Raw genomic sequence first — 23,099 nt, forward strand, 5'->3', positions numbered from 1 at the left:
TTTCCCAGAGCCATCAAACTGTTGAGCTAATCCTGACTCAGCCGGACTTTTATAGGGCAGACCGCGTTACTTTCATCACTGGCCGTGTCCGGGTCACTCACTATCCGTCCGTTTCGGCGGAGTCTATATCACCGCAGGGTATACGCTTCAAGTCCCAGCTCCCAGCAAATGCCAGTGACAGGCGACAGCGCGACACGCTGTCTAACAATTTTAATTTTCAATTTTAAGCCACGGCAGCAACCGCGTCAGCAGGCTGGCTCTTGGCCAGGCCAACACTGAGGGAATAGGTCTAAATAAATTTCAGAAGAAGTCGACAATATTTACAGAGCCAAGAGTTCCCGCAAGTATTTAATACAAATTCATTAATGAATATAAAAACTACTTTGTAGTCTTTAATAGTTCCATTTACAATTCAATCTATAATTTATTAATCAAGTTCCCCAACCCATTAAAGTAAGAAGACATTTTTGGAATAAAATTATCTTTCTAAGCAACTTGTTTTACTTATTTTGTCAGTAATTAGTAATAAGTTAATAAGAAAACAATAAAACAAGAAACATTGTTGCAATTTAATATTTTATGTCTAGACTCTAGAGGCTAGTCAAGTCTAGTCCTTATCCATTAAAAGAGATTTGTCACAGATATCCCAGCGAGTCTAGAGCCTAATTCAATAAATAGAGCTTACATCATATTCTAGTTTAATAAAACTAGACACCTTGTAGATAATTTATAGTGATTTTTACGATTGCCAAGGTGATCTTGTAGCTTCCACCTGCAAAATAAAAAACACTAATTATTTGAAAATTAAATGAGAAACTAGTGGTTATCTAAGTGAGTCTTTTATTTTACTAATAGTATTAGTATTTGTAAATAATTATTGTTTATTTTTTAGCGTGTAAACATTTTTGCAGCTCGTCCAGTTTTCTTCAGCCGTTTTAGCCGTTTTAGCCGCACCGAGCCACGTAACTGGGTCACTGGTGTCAATCGTCGACTGGTGTTGCTGCCACTGTTGCTCTTGCCATTGCCTGTTGCATGTTGCTGTTGTTGTTGCTAATGCTGTTCCTTTCAGTTGTTGTTGTTGTATCTGTTGTTGTCAACTTAATTATGTCGCAATTGCTTTGAAGTCGGGTTCTTGTTTTGTTGCATTTGTTGTATGACTGTTTTTTTGTGGAAATGTAAAGCAGTCGGCAGGTGGCAGCAACATGGCCACATTGCCCAGTCCCCTGTCGTCCATTTGAAATTGCGCTTTATTCAATTTTTATGGCAACTCGTAGTCCCCAAACCCCCCTCAAACTAGAGAAACCCCCCATTCGGCCCACCGCCTCTGCCCTTTTTAGCGGATGCAGTGTCGTTGTCACCAGTTTAATTGGATTTGGACCCACTGCCTTCCCGGCATGGCTTTGTCTTTGGCCTTTTCGTCTTTTCGCCTTTTTGCCTTCACAGAGTTCCTTTAGCTGCCCCAAGCCGTGGCCTTACTTCATCGTCATCATCATCATCATCGTCGTCGTGATCGCAATTCGTTGCTGCACTGCATTACAAATTGGCTTAGTTATTGGCTTAATTGAATTGTTGCAGATTGGACTTTAAATAAGCGCCAGCCAGTCTTCGTTTCTACTAGTTTCGCTGAGTCAAAAAAATGTAAAAAAGTAACGCCTTCAGCGATCCGTGTATAAGCTTCCATCAGGTGCGAGTGTAAAAGGTAGCATGCAATTAATTTTTAGCGTGGGTGTATGTCCCCTCCGGCGCTATATGGTATGGGTATGGGTTTCCACGGTATGATGTCTAATTGGAGCATTCGCAGATGAGCGTGTGAAAAGTGGCAGAAAAGCCAGGGGGTCCTGGCGGTGGTATCGGGCATGGGGAGAGGTGTGCAAATCCCATTACGAATGCAAATAGTGCGGAATGTTGGGGGATTATCTTATCTTAATTGCTTTCCCTGTAGCTGATGGTTAACTAAAAAGGTAGAGCGCTTAATAAGGCATTGTGCACAATTTATAGGACTTTAAATTCCATTGTTTTAATTCAAGATTTAAGTCCTTTGATATAATTTAAATGCTTGAATAATAGAAAGTAATAAGTCATACCTATCCGGTTGAATCAAACTCATTGATGGAATCATGACTTTTTTTTTTTGGGGAATGAAATCATACTTTCACTTTATTCATTAACCCGATTGTTGGATCCTTTTTAGCCACATCACTCGACTGCCATTGACAAGCTAACAAACCATTCAAACGCCCCAATAACCGATCTATTGCCCTCAAACGCGAAGGCTAAAAAGTGAATCTGAGGAAAGTCTTGGGGGAAAAACAATGCAACGAAAGTGACACTTCTCAGAATTGCTGAAACCCAAATGCTTTGTAATGCCACTGTCGCCAGTCTAGGCCAAAAAAAAATCCACCTCCCTTTCTAGTGTTTGCATGCAACATTGACAAGGCTGAAAAAAAAAGAACTGGAAAAAGAAATGTCAACACGATTGAATACTGAACTCTTTTTCATTTTGTTGGGGACCTGATTGACACAGAAATCAGTGGGGTAGGAAAATGTTGTTGTTTCTCGAGGCACATAATGCGCTTATCAGGGGAAATGGATCGGAGGTGCCCCGTGAATGCAGGTGATTGTGGCCTGTGTGTGGAAATAATTAACATGTACTTTCAATTTCGTGAGGCGCAAACTGAAATAAAGCCAGAGTCGGAGCGAGAAGCCCCAGCGGACGACAATCAATAACATTTGTAATGTCAATAATGACAAGAGGGCTACAAGCCCCGAAGTAAATAAAAGGAAAGAAACTGAAAGACAGGGAAAATGCATTGATGAATTGCCCAAGACCATCAATCCCCCCGGACACCTTGCATATCATTTCTGATAAGAGCTCCGTGATAAGCCAAAAGTCGGCTGAAGTCTCAGTCCCAAATGGCTGTGTTTCCCAACACCTTGTAGGCATGACCAACACGTTAATCAATAATCAAAAATTTGTTTATTGATCGATTCCGACTGAGGAGGGACTGGGGTGCCAATTGGGGTCAGTAGAATCGAGGCTTAAAGTGGAAATCGGAAGAGAAAAGCTGCTGGGCGCCGCCAAGTGCAAAATTAAGGTTAATTGAGAATAAAAGTAAAAGGTCTTTGGGGGTCTAGTCTGAAAGATCTTCAGACAGTTCTCTGTTGAAAAGAATAAAAGCTACTTTGTTGACTTTCATGATCTTGGGGTTTTATGGGGTTTACACGTGCCAAAAAACAAGTTTGACTGATTTGGACTTAGTAACAGCTAACACTTAGTAACCCAAAAGACATCCAAGCTTATGTAATATTCTGGCTGTGACAAGTCAATATCCGATATCTATTATGCACTACTTAGTGATCAATACTTGTTACGAGGCGTTAATTTCCTCAATTTGAACGCAGCTCTGATTTAATCACTTAACTCGATCGATAAATTACGACTGGCAACGAGCGCGATCAATAAATCACCTCAGATCAATAGATCGTGGAATTTAAAGAGAAAATTATCCGATTCCGTGTTGTGTCCAGTGGCGGGTAAGTGAGTAATATTAAAAGGCAACAATTAGTTGGGTCAGTTCTTATTAGTTTTGCTGCAATTAATTTATAAATAATTAAGATGACGTATTCTAACGAGATTATTTATGGGTTTATTTAAATAAAGCTATTAATGTGTGTTATTAAACAGATTGCAGTGAAAAGTTCCCTATCGAGCCATCTACATGTGTAACCCTTGGAAGCCCCACAAAGCCATCTAAGTCTGTCGGGTATGTCGGACAAATTTATGCTTGAGTGCTAATAATGTTCAATCAATTGTTGTAGGGAAAACCTTTGGAGCGATAAACCAACAGAAAACCAAAAACTTTGACAGCCGTCGATGGGCGAAGAAGGGCCCATCTCCATTCTAGGGTCCGAGCCGACGACGACGACGACAATAAACTGAAATAACCATCATAAGTACTTCATGGATATGGATTGGTTAGGGAGGAGGAGCTGGCGGGTGCATGGAGGGGCGTTGGCCAAGCGCAACGAACTTGAGACTAAAACGCGCCCAAGATAATCAGACGGCAAAACCATAAACAAATAAAGTAAAAATCCAAGCAACGGCAACGACGTTGTCAGAAGGTGGACAACTTTGGAGTGCTCCGCTCCCTGGGTTTCTGTATCTCTACCTATGTATCCGTATCTGTATCTGTATCTGTGACAGCTGCGGTTCATTGACATTGAATGGGTGGGTGTTGTATGTTCTGTGTACTATGTGTTATGCGTTAGATGGGAGGGAGGACTTAGAGCTACGACTCAACTAAACTTTAGCCAGACTTGTCCCTTTTTGTCTAGCTCCATGCACAACTGCGTTTTTAATTGTGCGCCGGAATAAAAGGCGCACTCAGCACTGCACTTGTTCCGCCAGATACATGGCATAATAGGCCCAAGCTACTTTACTTACCACACGGCCCAAGAATATGTATCTCCATGAGGAATGTGGGTAAGGAGGCTCGGCATGCTCACGCGTAATTTCTACGAATTCATAAAAAAATACACACAAAGGCAGCTAAGACAATGAATGCTGCTGCAATGCTGCTAGATGCGAGTTGGCAGTTTGGAACTCGGCTCCTACTCGGAACCTTGAGGGTTGCATGACCTATATCACAGATTAGACCTAGGAGGACCCAGGAGCGATGCCTTCTTCGGGGGACTTTCCCATGGCAGCGGCACGTCTCGGTTTCGGTCCATATGACAAATGTTTCACATCACTGCCCCCCGACAACTGCAGCAATTACCTGGCCCTGCCATGCCTGCCCCGGACTCCTATGACTCCTCGGACTGCTCTCCTTCACCCCCCGGCGGCGTCACAGCTCAGTTGGCAGTCGTTGTGTCTTGCTGAGCTTCAAAAAAAATAGGAAAGAAAAGGCAGAGATACTGGATCCAGAAAATGCGCCCCGGGCAGGGTGAGAAAAAGTCGGAGTGCAAGGCAGAACAAGTGCTTCTAGTTGCCCGGCAGGATGTCATGACTTTATGGCCCAGCCCGCGGGTGGCTCCGGGTCCTGAAAACTCTGCAGTTTCCAGATTTCAGATTCTAGGATTCTGGGACGCACTCTATCGAACTGCTAATGCTGCTGATCACTCAATTAGACACAAAGTGAAAAGGGCATTCTGTAATTATATGGAAATCAGTTCAATTTTAAAAGGATGCGAAAATTTGAGGGTTGAATTTATGACTCAATTAAGGCGGAAAGGAAGTACGGGTTGTATATCAAAGGGTTACCAAGAGAGTCCTGCAGGGATTCTAATTACACCAACTGCCTCCGAATGCCTTCTTCCATTAGAAAAGGAAATTCATTCAATAAATTAAAATCAAGGAAATAATTACACAAAGCTACACAATAATTAGAAATGCAAAATACGTAGTCGAGTTATTAAACAATAAATAGAATATGTAGAAGAAAATTACATAAAAACCCAGTCTACCTAGTTTATGACGCAATTCATCCAATGACCCGCCGTAGAGCCACATTTCCTATATAATCAAAGTCATTCCATTTAAATCAATCCCGGAAAGCGGCTTATGGGGCTCGATCGGTGGGCTCTTTGGGTCCAGCTTCTAGCTAAGTTCAGTCGCAATCAGGGCTACAAGAAAGATATATGCCTCCAGAAAAGCATCGGCATCAAAATACACCGCTAAAGATCAAATTTAAGCCGATTTATTAGTGTCAGAAATGGTTGACAAGAGATCGAGGGGAGCAGGGCGAATACCTATGGCCTGTGGCCTATGGCTTTTGAAAAATTAATAAACTATGTAGGAAAATCTATGTAGATGGTGGTGCTGCTGCATTATGCAAAGCAGAGTCAGTGAAAAATTAAGCAGCTTTATCAGCATCCGAGCATCACCCGCATTCAAGAAGAGAGGCCCCAAAAAACCAGAGACTAAAGACTGAAGACTCCAAACTGGCCGTGGACTCATTAATTTAACTTTTGTTTGGGGGGGCCAGAGAGACGCACAGTAGTCGGCATTGAAGACACAAAGCCCAGAATGCCTAAATGGCTCATTAGGGTCTTAAATTAAAGCTACTTGGCCCAAGTCGGTCAACTAAGCCGACGTGCAAAGAAATGGGAAAATGTTAAAATGGTAAAAGGGGAAAAGAAAGCGGCTCGAAGACAAGACCACAATGCTGAACCCGAAGATACCATACCTTCAAGAAGCTACTGAGCTACCCCGAAATGAAGAAAAAGAACCGAGGGCAGGGCTGGGCTCTTCTTAGCCAGCTTAATTAAATTGCCATTGTCTCTTCTCACGGTCTGTGACAGGCGGCGATGTCGATTGCAAAAGAACCGCATACCTGAGAGGTAAATGGAATAAGTAAAATAAATGGGATGACACTCTGGTGTGGCGGATATATAGGAAATGGCATTTCCTCGCCCATATGGGTTAGCCGCAAATACCAAAGGTGGTATTGGGAGGAGGTGCGGGCCATACCCGTCTAATTCCTTCGCCCTGAATGGGCGGCCGAAGAAACGTCATCGTAGTCCAGCATTTTGCTAATCCCGAGAAAGACCTCAGCCTCTTCTGCTGATTCATTTCTCTGCCAGATTAGCCGATCGCGATAAGGAATGCTCATTTCTTCGATGAGCTCATCAAGAGCCAGCGAGGAGAAGGCAACCCTTTGTGAATTGCAACAAGATTTATCTTAGACGCTGCCACATCTCGTTGAGAACAAATTCTTCTTTCCGTCTTTCAGCGGGTGCTGGGCCCTGATCTTATCCCGGCTTGTTTTGAGTGCTTGTATTTATGTGATTTTATCGAGAGGGGATCGTAATGGGAAATGGCAACTCATTTCCAAGGGGGGCTCCTTATGAGCAATTACTAGGGGATGTCTATTAAAAGTTGAGTTGATTTATTGGTCTCTTATGGGTCAAGGGAAAGTCTTTACAGTTCAAACTAAGAGAAGAAAGAATAGCTTACAACATTTTCAGTTTTTATCCTTGTCAGCCTCAATTCTCACCCAAGATTATGTCATACCCAACTCGAGACCTCTTTGATTTCAAGGATTATCCACTGCCAGACGAATCCCTATAATTACACATCCCATAAATGGTCAACTGTTGTGTCTATGAGGAACTCCTTCCCAAAGCCAATCCCCCATTCGCGTTCCCTACCTGCTGCTATCGCCAAAAAGTGATCAACCGAGAGCCAGGTGATCACCGCGTCGCCCACAAAATTGCTGCCCGAAATAAGATATCTGCACGTAGCTGTAATTTAAAACTCCACCAAGCCGAATGGAAACGAAAAGAATTACTTCACAAAAAAATCGAAGAAGAACCGGAGAGGTATAGGGCCCCTTCGGGCGGGAACAACAACAAAACTACCAAAAAGACATTATCCTCCAGCAATAATTTCTCTTTCCCCCTGAAGAACAATGGAGGGTCTGGAGATGTGGACTGTACACGGAGAGGAAAAGTGCTTGCTACCTAAGAGATGTAAGTTTTTTGGGATTATTCTTATAAAAATTGCCTAAGATTTTATTAAATTAAATTTAACCTAACAAATTTTATTGGGATTCTAATATTAATGGTATAAAATAGTTTGACTTAGTTTTTAACATTTTATAGTCTTTATAATAAATAAAAAAAGGAAAATAAATAGAACAAGGCTCCATAAATAGCTCTCTAAATAAAATAATTTTTATTTTCTTAAAATTTTTCGAAATTTCTGAAATTTATTCTCAAATACCAACACCATATTTTCCAAGTGTGACGCTAGGGAACTGAAGATATGTCATTTGCCAGCCCGGCTGCAAAACGAAATCGAAGAAGCCAGCGGAGAAATGAAGATCGATGCTCTGGGCCTTTTTCCCTTCCCCGATGCCCGATGCCCGATCCCCGATCCCCTAACTCTGAACTCCGATCTCGGTCCCCTCTCACGCTCTCCCTATTCTTCTCCGCTGAGCAACATGTGCGCCGCTTTGTAACGCCAATTATGGTTCCATAATTCCAGGCTATTGTGAAAGACGTATTTGTATCTGTAGCTGGCATTGTATCTGTATCTGCTCGCTCCGGGAATTACAAGATCGTTTCACGGCAAGAGAACGTTCTCAGCGGAGCGTAGCCGAGCGGCAAATGAGCTGCGGGAGAGGAGTGAGCTCAGACCGAGTATCGGCCGCCTTTGAGCGCATCTTGGCCAGGTAAGCGATCGTACTGGCACTCTCTCTTTCTGAGGCAGTCGCTCACTCTGTTTTGAGTTTTGAGTGGAAAGCGGAATGGCTTGAAGACCGCTCTGTTTGGTCGCCGGAATCAGTTTGTTTGTGGACTCAGAAGTCGCCGGACGTGTGCGAACGGCACAGAATCGAGATTAAGAACGATCCGCAAAAGATACAGATACCGAAAGCGATATACGAGTGAAAGTGTACCGCCTTACTGGAGTTACTAAAGATACAGATACTGAGATACTCACAGATTAGGCAATATATAAGATAGCCATGGAGGGCCTGCCACGCGCATTAAACTACGAGCTCTCGCATGATTTGCATTTCGACCAGTACGCCGCTGGCGAAGTGGCCCAACAGATCCTGAACAGCGGGAAGAGTTCTCCCCCGGCAGAAGCATCCACGCCCACGATCTCCCTGGCCAACAGTGACTTCCTGAAGCAAATCGGCGCCCAGATCCTGAGCTCCATTCAGCTAAAGCATCGCCACCAGCTACCCAAGAACTCCAGCGAGGAGGCCATGGACTTCGACCTGGCCAACCGGGTGGTGCTGGACAGCAGCAGTGTGGACCAGTTGCAGCAGCAGCTGGAGCACGACAAGTTCATGAACGAGGTCTGGATCGGCATCGTCTTCACCCTAATCCTCATCTCGATGGTGTTCTGCATCTGCTCCTGCTTCCTGTACCACCAGTTCCGCACCTGGAAGCGCAATTGTAAGTATTTCGTCTCAGGAATCCATACCATCGACTCTAAAGTGTTGTGTTATCAAAGATTAAATTCTTATCGAGGGCTATTCCTGATTAGCCACCATAGAACCTGGTCAAGTGAATCACAATTCATGGCAATTGAAGACGCAAAAATTCCTAATTCTCCGATTCCAAGTGGCCTCGTAAAACATTTTACGGCCGAAATTAGGTTACCGGCTAAATGGAACATGATTTCAACAGCCATTAGAAGTGGAAATCTTTTGCGGCCAACTCCGTCACTTCGTCACTGCGTCACTCTGTCCCTCAGTGATTCACTTTATATTTGTCTGGCCAAAGGCCATATAGATCCATCTTATCTGGTCGTTAAAACTAATGTATTTCGTGCCCTGATGCCAAGTTCAAGATCAATTTCAAAATTTCCACGGCCAGCTTGCAATTAATATGGTAGAAACCTTGATGAAAATAAGCACGAGCTCAGGTGAAATTTAAGTGCTTGGAAAGCTGGCCAAGGTAATTACAAGCCAGAATGCAAGCCAGAGAAATTGTTTAAACAAGTTCATGACAATGAAATATCCGACAATGTGGCAAATAGAAAAATAAACAAATTAAAACTAGGTCGAGGTCTTTATAAATCTCACCCTTCCACAATCAGTGCCCAATAGCTGAGTGCCCAACTAATAATACTCTTTGTTTTGTGTTTTAGATCGCAACAATGCAACCAACTCGACGCAGTGCACCATTGTGGATATTGAGGCGCTGAAGCTGCATCCGGAGACGGAGGATCCAGTGCCGGAATACACACTGGTATCTGGGCTGCCCAGCTACGAGGCGGCCCTGGAGCTGTTGCAGAAAACACCACAATCTCAGTGCCTGATTGTGTACCCCAGTGTGTTCAATGTCTTCAATAGGCAAGAGCGGGCTAATTCGGATTCGCCGGCAGGGCAGGCAGCCGTGGAAAGTGCGGCTCTGCCACAAACACCGTCGTTGTGCGAGGCAACAACACCGCTGCTCCCGGCCACGGCAGCAACACCAACAGTTACACCAGCAACACCTACACCACCAGCAGCAGCAGCGACAGCAACAACAGCCACAGCAACAGTTACAACGCCCACATGCGAGGCGATTAAGCCAAGTTATGTGATGATGCCAATTGTGCCCAGTTATTCGGAGGTATTCGGCAGCTCCTACAAGACCGTCGACGAGAAAAAGAAATCGAAATCGAAAGACAGCCAGGTGAAATACGATGTCAAGCGGTAAATGCCATCTGTGGGGGATCTGTGTCGAAGCTACGCTTACGCATTGTATCTCTCGGATAGCGAACCCAATTAACTGAGCTCTGTGATATTTTCCTCCATTCATTCTTCATTCATGCTGCTGCAACTAAACTAAGCGCTGTGATTATCAAAAAGACGACAACGTTACTGAAACAGACTTCTCGGATTGTACTTAACGTCTTTGTATCCGGTACTTAAGAAACTTGAGAGAAGCACACATTGTTATTAGTAATAAGTAGGCCACAAACTAATTAATAAATTATACATAACAAATTTAATCCAAAACATGGTGTTACTGGAAGTTCGGGGGAGTTATCCGTTGGATTATTATTTTCCCATCAATCATCAGACATTGCAATTGATTCATTGATGCCACGGCAAGGGATTTGATTGACATCGGGAACAGATGGCATGCAAATCCTTTGGCCAAGTCCTTTATATAAATAGCTCACAGCTTCCGAGGCAAATGCCAAAGCACAACAACCCACCAGATTGAGATACCCAACGCTGTTTCAGATAGATAGATAGATAGATGGATGGTTGGATAGACAGATAGAGACAGTTTGATTTGACATTGAGCTGAGGACGTGCAACAGCAACTACTAGTAGTGATACTGCTGGGCACATTGCATTTGTGCAATTGTAATTTCGTATTGATAAGCCAGTTGTAAGGCCATGTGTAGGTATGCAAATCGCTTCTACAGAGACAATGGACATAATAAATGATCTCAAACACTGTTTTCCATCGGTTCTGTGCACGCGGCAGTGGACGTGACTGCGACTCCGAGGAAAACGTGGCCAAGACTAAAGACAATATGTGTTGTGGTAGGTCTCACCTGGTAGGAGTTTTCCAGTTTTTTTTACTCGGTGCTAAGTAGAAACACTAGCAATACCAATTGGCACTAACAAATGAAATTATTTCTATGGAAATGTATTTCCCAGTGTGCTCTATTCTTTATCATCGTTTATATATTTTAATCGTTATTGTTGTGTTCATAGATTGCCGGTTGCAGTTGCTATTTCCGTGCCTCGTCGTTATTGTTATTATTATTATTGTATGCCATTTGAATGGGTAAGCAAATAACTAGAAATCCACAGGTGATAATGCGAATAAATCGCATATACGGGAGCGCCATAAAGGCAATTTATCTTATGGCGATAGGGGATCGGGGATCGGTGATCGTTGAAATGGGTGCATGGGTATGCGAGACTTCTGGGGGAAGAACCTCTTGAGGTGACGGAAAAGACATTAGCATATCGGTGGGAAACGCTTATGCAAAAACAATCATTATTAATTGCGATTGCGGTGTAATTTACGATCACCCATAGTTTATATGACAGCTTATGACATATCCCCCGATGTGACGCCTATCATGCTTACTGTGTCTCGAGTCTAGAATCTATAAATATTTAAAGCCCGGCTTTCACAAATCCGTGCAAATGATCTACAGACCGGGTCGTGGTCTGGCCAAATAAAAGTCGCTGTAGTTGCCACAATGTGTGCAAATTGTTTAATTAGAAATCTCGAGAAATTCCGGGTAACGCGTGTCCGAAACCATTGGAAATCCGCTCACGTTCGTTGCCAAGTCTTCGCGCCAAAAAAATACTTTTATTTTTATTTTTTTTTAAATACCTTTCAGCCTCAGTTCTGGATACTGGATTACTCAAGCCAGCGGCCTATTACGCGGCTCCACACCCAGTTATTCCATCACTTCCATTACGGGGCAGTGCAAACACAATACTCCCAGTGGATACTTAAAATTGCTGTTAATGAGTTTTAGTATCGGGCTTTATGTTTTGCGTGCTAATTGCTAATGCCAGGCTAATGGGTTAAAGCCTAATCGGTTATGAAAGAAAATTGCCACTTTTTGCACAGTTTCAATGCTTGCAAATGTTTTCATTTGTTTATGCTTTCACCTTGACGGCCAGAGTAGTCACGGCTTTAAAGCATTTTCATTTTTATTTCACTTTTTTTCTATTTCGATTAGCATTGGCATTGCCGGTTTTTACGGCTCTAGCCATGAAAACATGTGTAGATCGCACAGCACATCAAAATATTATACAACATAAACAACATAATTAGCTCGGGATGCAAATCCCATCGACAGCGAGAAAGCGCATCCAAAGGGCAATTTATTAAAAAACCATCCATTGAAAATGCAGTTACAGTGAAAAGAAAATCGGAGGGATTCTAAGACCATAAGGAAAAATTTATATCTAATAAAGAATAAGAAGTAAAAGTTTTAGACCATTTTTTCCCAAAAACTATATTATATTAATTAAAATTAATTCTCTCTATAAAATTTCTCTCTCTGCATGGGTGAAAGTTACAGGTTGGATGTCGGGCACAGGGCAATGAGCAGATAGCAGAAGGCACACTCACGGCTTAACCCCAGAGCTAATGAAACGAACAATTTATTAATAAAATGCACATTAGCCCACGTTTATGGCTCCTCACAACACGCGGACCTACTAGCTGAATGAATTTTCAATTAAGCGCCAAATTTGTGGCTCGAACTCGCACCGGGGCTCAAGCTCAGGCCTGATGCTAATGCTGGAAGTTGTATCTGGAAGATACTGGCACTACAGGCATCCCAACTCCAAACTCAGACGACGAGCCGCCGATGTTTGAAATCGAAACCGGTTGGTCAAGAGTTGTTGGCGCAAAACCGCAGCCACGACAACGTCATACGCAACATTTGACCCACTTTTTTGTGCAGACTAAAAGGCTAAAACCAAAACCAAAACAGAAATTAAAATTAAAATAAATAAAAAAGGAACAAATTGGCAAGCCAGCCTTCTCCGCGATACCAAATGCGTTTCTATAAATACATTTTTTTTTTGAGCAAACCAAAACAAAACGCGCCATAAAAACGTATTTTTATTAATAAACAAAAACAAAAGAAAAACTTATTTAAATCGATTTTAGCCTCGAGTCACGTAGACAACAATGAAAATAAATATTTAAATCGGCGAGGCTTTGTAAATACTAATAAGCCAATGTTTAATTATTGATTTAAGCCTGCTGACCCAAAAACCAAAGCTTATTTAAAAATATTTTACTTTTCAAGGTGGATTGCTGGAGGCTGTGGGCCTTTAGTTATTAAGAAATATTTATTCTTATTAAAAGATGAACACTGCCTCGAGATTGTTTACTTACAGGTTTAATCTTTAATAAATTATTACAATACAAAGGTTAATAAATTTTAGTTTATTTAAGAAAATATTTAGCAACTTGATGTGTTTACTGCTGTAATACGCCAAGTGAGAATGCGGCTCTTGAGAAAATATTTATCAAAAACCTTAACGCATCGTCGTAGATAAAAAATAGAAACACAAATTAAAAGCTTCCGTTTTAAAATAAATGGTCAGAGTCAAGGCAAGGGTTCTGAGAGCCTGGTGTGCCACAAACAGCTTGCAGATATAAGTTCTAGTATTTAGATTCTAGAGGTATCTAAAATCTATGGCTTTGATTTGGAAAATGAAAAGGTCATATTTTATTGAATTAGTTGTAGAGGTTTTGCTGCAATCTCAAGTGCTGAAGTTTTATGCAAAATCTCTGTAAAAATATGCATATTTTACCTTACAAAAGAAAAATCAAAATTAAATTCTAGCTTCGTAAAAATAAATATAAAAAGTTGGAGTTTGGAGCGTTCCTGGAAGATGGTCGGTGAGGAGCAAAGGAAAAACAAATAAAAATGCAAATAAAAGTTGTATGACTCAAAGTTATGGGCATGCTGCAAGATACTGTATCCAGCTCGTAAAATCCAAGAGGAAAGAAAACTACGACGCCCGAACGAACGAGTTAACTGCGATGCGCTAACTGTTCCTATCTTGCCACATCAAGAGTGCAGCATCAGCAGCAGCACCAGCAGGGGGGGATTTGGATTCGGAATTGGGATTGGGATTGGAACTGGGACTGGGACTCCGAATGGGATTTGGTAAGGGGATTGGGTGCGCACAGCGGTAAGGCAGACGCAGATGCAGATGCAGACAAAGATACAGATACATATAAAGTAGGTTGCTGCAGGTTTGTTTTTCCTGATAAGCTCGCGCCGCGAGATTAGCCCGGTTTTCGTTTCACTCTTTTTTGTTTTTCCCCCTTTCGGCCCTGTTCTGCGTATTTGGCTGAGGTTTAATTTTATGGGCCAAAGATTTTATTTTGTAACTTAATGTTTGTTTTGTTTTGGTACGAGATTTGAAGCAGCAGGTTGTTGGATCTTCTCTTATTTTTATTATTCCAATGGCTTTCATCGGAAAGAAGAACCATTTATGTTTTATGGCCCTTTACTTCGATGCACTTTAATTGCCAGCCATTTGTCAGATGGCTAATAATGTAATTGTTTTATGAATTTGGCCGATTACGCCCCATACCCCCAATTGGATTACCAAAATTTTATCAAACCTCAATCGGTAATCTTATCAAAAATTTGACTCTCGGCGGCTAACCAATCATGTAATTGGCCTTAATTTGCAAAACGAATCGAGTTAACACTCAGCCGGCTAAACAAATATTTTAATTAACTATTTTAATTGTTGGCTGCAATCAACGAGCCATTCAGCTGTACTTCATTTAATGAGTGTCGCTTAAACAGCCACAAAATCAAGACTGTTTTTTCTTATTTTTGCACAGAAATTAACAACCTAATCAATGTTTAATTATAGGAACAATCTCTCTGACTTCTGAGTCGCTTAACCGGTTGGGGCATAAGACTTCCGTGCTATTTGAAAGCTTCATGCTTGGGTGCTCAGGGCACCCCCGGAAAGATATAGGGTTAAACCTTCCAAATTTGCCAAAAGTCGATAAATTTCTTATCTAACAACGAATATTCTCAATGAGGGAAGTAAGACTCTTTCAATATTCAGTTGGGAGCCATGACTTCCCCTAGACGTGTCTATTATTGGGTATTTCTTGCCTTAATATTATTTTTGGTAATTACACTTCATTTTAATATTAGAGCCATTCAAAAGGAAAATACTAAAACAAGTGACCAAACATCGATGTATGATGAGATCAGAATTCTGTGCATGATACCCTATAATTATCAGAACCCCAATTCGGCAAAGTACGTGAAACGAACTTGGGGAAAGCATTGCAATGTTTTGCTTTTTGTGAGCGGCTACGTCGACGATGAACTGGAACCCTACGTGCCCGTGGTGAATTCTACGGATACATGGACCCTGGTCCACAAGGGCCTGATACACGCCTACCAGATGTATGGGGACAAGGCCGATTGGTTCCTCCGGGCGGAGGACAGCAAGTAAGACCCTCTATTTCATTCCCCAGATCATAACTTAAAATGAATTGCTCTAAACAGCCATAAATTGCCGATGAGAGCTCTTTGTCATTTTAGTTTATCGCTTGCTTATTGTTATGGCAATCAAAATATTCGATTCTTACTCTTTAATGCACTAAGAAAAATAAGGGATACAAAATTATATGAGGTTATTATAGAGTAAGGGAATTTGTAGCCTAAATATTTCATCAACTATCATTAGTATGTGGAAAGTAAACTTTTTCTGTTCTTGACTCTTGAATTTTGTAATATTTTTAGTACAATATATTTTGTACCAACATTTTTTCTCAGTGCTTTATTGATGGCTGTGCATTATTTCTCTTCATTCTTGATGTTTATTTTTATGAGCACCGAGTTCGGTGGCCGCCGCGCTCAACATATTTTGACTTCTTTCATTGATAAAGTTATCAGTCAGCCTTCGGCGGTGTTTGTTTGTGCTTGGGTTTGGGTTCGACTTGCTGTTTTCTTCTTATATATACAGATATTCTCTTTTTTATTTTCCGATGTTCCCGTTTAGGTTCCCAGTCGGTTCCGTTCCATTCTTCTCGCCATTGTAGTTCGATTTTTCCTCAGCACCGCTCCGACTTCCTTTTGTGGTTTGGCCCACAGAGAGTTTCCTTTATCGGAGGTTGAAGGAAGTGCGAGTATCTAAAGGCGGTAGTTTATCTGGCCTTTGTAGGGGCACACAATGCTGCCACTGCCCCACCTCCAGTATCGCTCCCTTTTTCCCTCAGTGTCGCCGTGTCACTTGATTGCTCTCCGGGGAGGTTTGCCTTCATAATTGGTACAAATTTTCTTTTCGAAATTGGAAATGAAAATTTTCCCATGGATTTTCATTCACGGCGCGTCATTCCATTAGCATAGTTTGTGTTAGATTATGCAGATAAGTTCATTTCGATTTACAAAAGGGGTTTCCAGGGCCCCTGAAATCAGATTAGCAGAATAAACAATCCAAAACAAATATAAGAAATTCGAAAAACATATGCGTCAATCAAAATCTATCAAATATGGGTCAGGTGGTGTCGCTGACATTCGTTTTTCCAAATGAACTTATTGGCGATCGGGGCTTATCAAGCTTTAAGATTTGCGCATTTTGCAAACAAGCGATTTAATTAATTGATTTATTTATGTTTACAATTACCCAGTTAATGGCTACGCCAAGATCCGATTTTTAAATCCACTTGCCTTTGATAAGAGGAGCTCCTTATCAACAGACTATTGGGAAAAAGTGCGTGCCCCCAGAGGTCAATGGAGTTGTCCATAGAAACAGCTCTTTTCTTAATTTATGTCGTCATACATAATTGGAAATTTATTGAGTCTGTTGTCAACACCAAGGCATAGAATATTACGAAATCAATTGAATTAAAATTAGAATTTTCGTTCCCGGCTAAATCGACGTTGAAATGACTTGATAACTCGACTCGACAGATACTGCGCGTGGTGGTCGTTGACCGGCAATTAAGACTTTATGACTTTAGTAACAGTCATTAAAACTGGTAGTTTTATGGCCCAACTTTGGCTATGGTGTAGAAAAACTTCAAAACTATTCAATTGTGAATTAAGAATCTTAGCATCTCGGATCACGGTGAGAAATTAATACATCAAAGAAGCCTTTTGAAGAATTGAAGATTATGGCTCTCTAAAATATATATACGTCAGTCAGGTATATAGCACTTCATCGCAAAAAAATTATCAACAATTACTGGTATCGTGGTCCGGTTGTTTGGCAAATAAAAAACTAAATAATGGAAGAAAAAAACCCAAAATGTTTATGTTCTTCCATATTTTTGTTTTCGATTTTTTTTTGGCCAGAGATGTTTACGCCGCACATTTGCGGCTTGAACTTGGACTTTGTTTGCTTTGCGTGTCTACGATTCATTCAAAAACGGATCTTGCCATGTTGTTGACACGGTTTTCTTCTAAATGGCAATTGTTTACCTTTCGTTCTACGCTTATTCAAATTTTTTTCAAACATCCATATACCCCCAGCCACATAACATTTGTACATATTTGTCCGGAGTGTTTGTATGCAAACAGCAGATCAAAGATGGATTTTTATTGATATGCACGATTTTGCGACTTGAATGACGAATGAGTGACTATAGTTGGCATAAAAGAAAATTTCTGCCTGGGTCTTAAGTGCTTTTTTGTTCACAGTTTCGTCGTTCTGGAGAACCTAAGGTATATGATAGATCGCAAAAAATATTTACCCTCCCAGCCGATTTACTTTGGCTACGAACTGGAGAATATCTACACTCATGAGGTTTGTTCGCAAAATGAATGTAGGATCTTTTAATTATTTTATGATTCTTCTATAGTCTTTTATATTTTTCAAAAGTGGCTACGTTATGAGCCATGAAGCCTTGAAAATATATACTGAGATGTCCAAGGAGCTCCAAAATGAACACTGCTTGCACTTGGAAGGATTTACGGAGGATGTGGAGCTACAGAGATGCCTAAGTCACGTGAATGTCAAAACAGTAGACTGTCGCGATGAACTTGGTCACGAGACCTTTTCCCCGATTCCCATGTATTACCATTTTTTGGACGGCTATGGTTTTATACCTTGGCTGAAGAATTTAAGTTTCAAAAAAGTTGAAGAGGTAAAAACCTAAAATAATATTTTTTAAATAAACATTTCTTGGTTATTTTCAGGACACAGTACCCCTCTCCAGACGAGCCATATCATTTCGTGTTTATTATCCTCCTGAAATGTACGATTACTATTATTTGGTTTACAAAACGAGAATCTTTGGACAGTTCTCGCCCAACTCTGTAGAATTTCAGACTTAATAAAGGACTCACCTCGGGCAGCTGTCGCTGATGATTCAATTTCGGGAGGAGAACTTCCTAGTAATTTGAAGTACCCCAGGACTGGTCCGCATAATTCATTTCATATACGTATGGAATATATGGGAAGGCTGGGAAAAGGGGGAGGATAAACGTGTTCATCAATGAATCTGTCGTCTGAGCCTGGAGTCTCAATTTTCCCAAAGCCCTTTGTCTGCAAAATTACTTCCGTTTTCCTTCGTTTTTTTCCTTTTATTTTGTGGCCTGGAACTGCAACTGCAAAGTGTCATTGTTGCATCATGTCTGGGAGATGGAGATGGAGAGGAAATATATCCGTATGTGAATGCAATATTGCACTTTTGCCTGCTTCCTGTAACCTTAATCATGTGTGGGCCAGATTGTTACCTGTTAAGGTAACTTGATCACGTAAACTGAGACATTAATACGCAGGTCTTCTTATGTTTCGGGGGACAGTTTCACCTGAAAGTGTATTTGCTCACATGTCATCATTGAAATCTATACATAAGCGCATCTTTGTTTTTGCAACAATGGACACAATCGATTGAAATATGTTTTTTCGTTTAAATGGGATGCTTGTCCGTTTTTTGTTGGTGGGAAATCCAAAAATAGACTCGACACGAGCATCTATGCAAATCTGGGAACGTGTTTCCAACCCATACAAAGTTGTGGCCTTAAATACCGTGAAATGTGTCATAACATGGCCCAAAGATAAGCCGGAATGTGTGTTTGTGGGATGAGATAACTAAATAATCGATACTCGGATATGCATATCTGGCTCTGTCTCTGAATGTGATTGATTTTTTGAAAAAGGCTTCTTGTTTTGCAACTTACAAAGTCCAGATAGATTTCCTGTCTGACCAACCCTTTGAATTTGGCCATTTAATTTCCGTTTGATGGGCTTTCCACTCCCAAAATGGAAGTGGCACTCTGCTCGTGTCACTTCCCCACTTTCAACTGCAAAACTTTGCATCAACTCCCCTGCCATTGCCAACTTTGAAAGACGATGGCCAAACGTCTTCGATGGCTTCGTCGTCGTCAGGTGGGTTAATAATTCTAATTGAAAAAGGCAATTTGTATGCGGCGAGTCCAATCAGGCGGCGGCAAAGCGAGCCAAAGCAGTGCCTTTCAGACAAAAGCACTCAATATAATTAAATTGTCGACGGGCCACCCAGCGGCACCAACGACTTCAACACCACCGTTGCCGGCACCTGAACTATCTAAACCGCAGCTGGATGAGGAGGTAGTTTCATAATGCCACGGCTACTCAATACGCGCCGCCTCTTCCTGGGCAGCAAGACCCGGGTCAGTCCCTGCAAGGGAATCTCCCTGCTGCTCCTGGCCACCACTTGTGTCCTGCTGATGCTGCAGCTCAAGGTTCAGATGGACTCCCGCCTCTCGGGTCTCCCGACAACAAACACTGCCCCAGCGCCTCGAATTTTTTGCATAATTCTCTGCTTTGAGTACCGCCATAACTATGCCGGGATTCACGTCCACCGGACCTGGGCCAAGCACTGTGATCACTTTGTGTTTGTCAGCGACGATGTCCACCACATTCTGGAGCCGGTGGTGTTTGTGGATTTGCACGACAATTGGCATCTGTTACGTGCTCATCTGGAGTACGTCCACAACTATCATTTCCATCAGGGAGATTGGTTTCTCTACGCCCACGATGACAAGTAAGAAAGGAGAGGTCTGCACTGCACGAATAATGTGGATCTATTGATTTCTACAGCTTTGTGGTGGTGGAGAACATCCGGGAAATGATAAAGCCCTACAGCCGCGATGAACTCATTTACTTTGGCTGCAAAATGAGGGACTCCAATAGTTTGGTAAGTTAGATTCCGTACTGGTACTTCCGGGTTAAACAACTTCTATTTCTCTAGCCTTATATGTACTACAAGAGTGGAATTCTCTTCAGTGCTGCGTCCCTTAAGCGTTTCGTCCTGGAAGCCATGCCCAATGAAAGTCTTTGCAGTTCTCAACCAAGAGGAGATAAAGCCACCGAGGAATTGGGCCTGTGTCTCAACAATGTTGGAGTTATTGATGGCGATAGTCGCGATGAGTGGAAAGGACACCGATTCCTACCTTTCGACTCAGAAATACACTTGGGTAGCAAACTAAACGAATCCATAAGCGAGCACAAGCATTTCTTAGATAACTCTTATTATCCAGTAAAGGATGTGAGTAAATAGCGAACTACTTTAAAGATTTTTGATAAATATTTTACACTTTTCAGAAGCAAATTCCTGTGTCTGTAAGATCGGGTTCCTTCCCCTTGAATCAAATTGAAAATTTATACGTCTTGTATTATTTAACATATAACGTTGGAATTTTTGGAGCTCCAAGAGAACAGGAGCCACAAACACCCAACCTATTGTCAGATGTCGAATCTTTGTTAGAATCTTAGATCTTTTTATATTGGAAAGCTATTCACAAAGTCAGGTTTAAAAAAACCATCTCTGAGTTTAATGAACTAACCTAGATAATGGCAAGATGGTTGAATTAAAATATACACTATCACAAAGTTTAGCTTGTCTTCACTTTATCCCAAAAATGCTCCAGTCTTTGATTGTCTTTGTAGCCAAAGCTCCAGCGCTGTTTGGGGTTATTTGGATCGCATTGCCCGGTGGTCACTCCTTTGGCGTCCGGCTGGATTTCCAGGCAGCGCCTGGAGCCCTTCATCTGGCCATGGACCACCTGCTGGCTGGTTGTGTTGAAGGACCAAAACTGATTGCCCTGCTGGCCGTGGCACTGGAACACGTAAACCTCTCCCAGCGGATTGCGCACCTCCAGGCAGGTGGAATCCGAACGCAGCTCCCTGCGATAGGTAAGGGTCCATTTCATAAGATCCGAATCGGGGAATTTATGCTCGATGGGGCATTGACTTAGCTTGGGTTTGCCGGGACTATCCTCCGTACGATTAAGACATAGCTTGGGGGAAGCCAGACTTTGCAAAACCCCAAAGGCAAAGTCCGAGGTCTCCACCACAGGATAGAGATTTAGGAAATCCTCGGCAAGATGGTCGAGAAACCACTTGAAGGGTTTGCAGTGCAGCCGCTTTTTCAGAGCCCTTGCTTCGGTCAAGCTACCCACCTTGATGACGGTCAGGTGGGGTATCTCCTCGAAAAGCTTGTCCTTGTAATCGTCCAACCACACCTCAGCCACGCGGCGGTAGTTCTGGAAAATAGCACAATTTAGTAAAGCTTCTATGGATCTCCCCACCTGACTTACTCTCGAAATAACCTTCTTTTCATACTCCTTAGATTGCTGCGTGTAGTGTATGTGGAAGCTTGGATCCCTGTAAAGGTGACCCACCCGGGAGCAGGGCACTTCCAGTATCCTTCCTCCGCACAACCAGATCTTCAGGCTCAGTTCGAACTGCTCGGCTCCCCAGATCTTCAGACCCTTGTCGTAGCCACCGAGTTCAAAGAACCACTGCCGTCCAATGGCGAATAGACCTCCATTCATGATGGGGTTATCGTGGGGCGCGGGCAGAGCCAATACCTCCTCCTTGAGCAGCGGGAGTTGTATGTAGTTGAACTGCCAGTTAAAGAAGCCCCGGGATGGCTTACCCCTCCGGTAGGCAAAGTTGTCATAATCGATGGTGTCAATGATTGGAGTAGTGCAGGTCCTGTTGTTCTTCAAAATGGGGGCTATGAGGGGCTCCAGCCAGCCATGGGTCACCTCGACGTGGGAGTCCAGGAAAACCAGGACATCCGCCAGAGCCAACTGGGCTCCAGTCACTCGAGCCTTCATCAGACCCACCTGGGTGTCCAGCCGGTGATGCTTGACCATGTTGAGGAACTTGATCCGCAGGAGGTCGTTCAGCTTGGGGTCCACCTTGGTGCTGCCATCGTCCACCAGAATGATCTCCCGGAGGAGGCGTCCGGGCGTCCGTTTCCGAACGCTGCTCAGTGTCCGGAGCAGAACGCTCGCCTCTTCGTCATGATAGGTTATCACCACACTCACCGACGGAAGCTTTTCCAGCGAGTACTCGAGCTTTTTGCAACTGTGGGATGGTAGGACCGTAAGAGTCAGAGATATTCGCGTAATAGAGATGTCAAGTTGGCGGATATTACTAAAAAATATACTGCCAAAAAATTTAAAAAATAAACAAACATTATTGGCCCCACCATTCGAAGAGAGGACCCCAGAGATAAGCAGTGGAGCCCACTCTTATACCACCTACCGATAGCGTCACATTCCATACTCTCTCTTCGAACTCACCTGCGATGCCGCATGTCGTAGAGCGAGCGCTCCAAAGAGATGCGCTCCGAGAGCCAGCTGTTGAAGCCCACCGCCCGCAAGCTCTGATCCATGGCCTGGCGCTCCCCCTCCGTCCAGTTCCTCCGCGCCGGTCGCCCCAAATCCCCCAGCTGGGGCACCACTTTGGACTCGAACGCCGCCTGCAGGTCGCTTATCTCCCGCTCCAGTCGCGATGTCATGGACGTCGGCGCCGCCAAGCCATCTTCCCGCTCCAGCCTTAGAGTGCACCAGTAGAAGATTATGCTGCCGGCAGCCGTCAGCAGTAGCAGCAGCAACACCTTCTTCTTGTGCCGCAAAATCTCGATGCACATCGTACCACAGCACAGCCGCCCGAAACTAAGATCAACTTTCGGCTTAAACCGCACAGCGTTTTGGCCAAGACTAAAGCTTCGGGGCTGAGAGTGTGACTAGAGTGGTCTTCTACGCTAATAAAGCCATCTTATACGGTGTGAAAGTTTTCGATTCGGTAGCAAAGGGGCGGGCTTATTCAAATTTTGGAGCCAAGTGGCATGGGCGCTTGGGGGCTTAGCTTTTAATAAATATAATG

The 23,099-nt window shown here is 42.8% G+C and overlaps 4 protein-coding genes across 5 annotated transcripts; 3 read left to right on the forward strand and 1 right to left on the reverse strand.

Annotated features, from left to right (window-relative positions):
• The first annotated feature begins 8,278 nt into the window (after positions 1–8,278).
• comm2 lies at positions 8,279–10,456 on the forward strand. The gene is made up of 2 exons (XM_017244666.2): positions 8,279–8,910; positions 9,608–10,456. The coding sequence occupies exons 1-2, from the start codon at positions 8,472–8,474 to the stop codon at positions 10,159–10,161; spliced, it is 993 nt and encodes a 330-aa protein (XP_017100155.2). The 5' UTR covers positions 8,279–8,471; the 3' UTR covers positions 10,162–10,456.
• Positions 10,457–15,191: 4,735 nt separating this feature from the next.
• LOC108127573 (glycoprotein-N-acetylgalactosamine 3-beta-galactosyltransferase 1) lies at positions 15,192–18,283 on the forward strand. The gene is made up of 4 exons (XM_017244702.3): positions 15,192–15,439; positions 17,633–17,738; positions 17,794–18,078; positions 18,131–18,283. The coding sequence occupies exons 1-4, from the start codon at positions 15,207–15,209 to the stop codon at positions 18,266–18,268; spliced, it is 762 nt and encodes a 253-aa protein (XP_017100191.2). The 5' UTR covers positions 15,192–15,206; the 3' UTR covers positions 18,269–18,283.
• A 1,181-nt stretch (positions 18,284–19,464) lies between these two features.
• Positions 19,465–20,607, forward strand: LOC108127767 (glycoprotein-N-acetylgalactosamine 3-beta-galactosyltransferase 1). The gene is made up of 3 exons (XM_017245049.3): positions 19,465–19,962; positions 20,019–20,115; positions 20,170–20,607. Exons 1-3 carry the CDS (start codon positions 19,538–19,540, stop codon positions 20,476–20,478), a joined length of 831 nt encoding a protein of 276 aa, XP_017100538.2. The 5' UTR covers positions 19,465–19,537; the 3' UTR covers positions 20,479–20,607.
• Positions 20,608–20,734: 127 nt separating this feature from the next.
• On the reverse strand, positions 20,735–22,946 carry Pgant8 (Polypeptide N-Acetylgalactosaminyltransferase 8). Of its 2 annotated transcripts, none has more exons than XM_070279980.1 (3): positions 22,514–22,946; positions 21,518–22,376; positions 20,735–21,463 (listed from the first exon to the last, which is right to left on the reverse strand). In XM_070279980.1, the coding sequence occupies exons 1-3, from the start codon at positions 22,861–22,863 to the stop codon at positions 20,813–20,815; spliced, it is 1,860 nt and encodes a 619-aa protein (XP_070136081.1). In that variant the 5' UTR covers positions 22,864–22,946; the 3' UTR covers positions 20,735–20,812. The 2 variants fall into 2 exon arrangements, with proteins under 2 accessions (XP_070136081.1, XP_017100536.2); XM_017245047.3 differs by having other exon boundaries at positions 21,518–22,295; positions 22,514–22,945.
• Positions 22,947–23,099: the final 153 nt, after the last annotated feature.

This window comes from Drosophila bipectinata, chromosome 3L, assembly GCF_030179905.1.
Source record: "Drosophila bipectinata strain 14024-0381.07 chromosome 3L, DbipHiC1v2, whole genome shotgun sequence".
Classification (NCBI taxonomy): domain Eukaryota; kingdom Metazoa; phylum Arthropoda; class Insecta; order Diptera; family Drosophilidae; genus Drosophila; species Drosophila bipectinata.

Coding starts and splice junctions, on each gene's coding strand:
- comm2 (XM_017244666.2), top strand. CDS start 8,472: ATGGAGGGCCTGCCACGCGCATTAAACTACGAGCTCTCGCATGATTTG. Junction 8,911..9,607: donor CCGCACCTGGAAGCGCAATT/GTAAGTATTTCG, acceptor TTTGTGTTTTAG/ATCGCAACAATGCAACCAAC.
- LOC108127573 (XM_017244702.3), top strand. CDS start 15,207: ATGATACCCTATAATTATCAGAACCCCAATTCGGCAAAGTACGTGAAA. Junction 15,440..17,632: donor CTCCGGGCGGAGGACAGCAA/GTAAGACCCTCT, acceptor TTTTGTTCACAG/TTTCGTCGTTCTGGAGAACC. Junction 18,079..18,130: donor GTTTCAAAAAAGTTGAAGAG/GTAAAAACCTAA, acceptor GGTTATTTTCAG/GACACAGTACCCCTCTCCAG.
- LOC108127767 (XM_017245049.3), top strand. CDS start 19,538: ATGCCACGGCTACTCAATACGCGCCGCCTCTTCCTGGGCAGCAAGACC. Junction 19,963..20,018: donor CTCTACGCCCACGATGACAA/GTAAGAAAGGAG, acceptor TGATTTCTACAG/CTTTGTGGTGGTGGAGAACA. Junction 20,116..20,169: donor TGAGGGACTCCAATAGTTTG/GTAAGTTAGATT, acceptor CTATTTCTCTAG/CCTTATATGTACTACAAGAG.
- Pgant8 (XM_070279980.1), bottom strand. CDS start 22,863: ATGTGCATCGAGATTTTGCGGCACAAGAAGAAGGTGTTGCTGCTGCTA. Junction 22,377..22,513: donor TACGACATGCGGCATCGCAG/GTGAGTTCGAAG, acceptor ATTTTTTGGCAG/TATATTTTTTAGTAATATCC. Junction 21,464..21,517: donor AAAAGAAGGTTATTTCGAGA/GTAAGTCAGGTG, acceptor GCTATTTTCCAG/AACTACCGCCGCGTGGCTGA.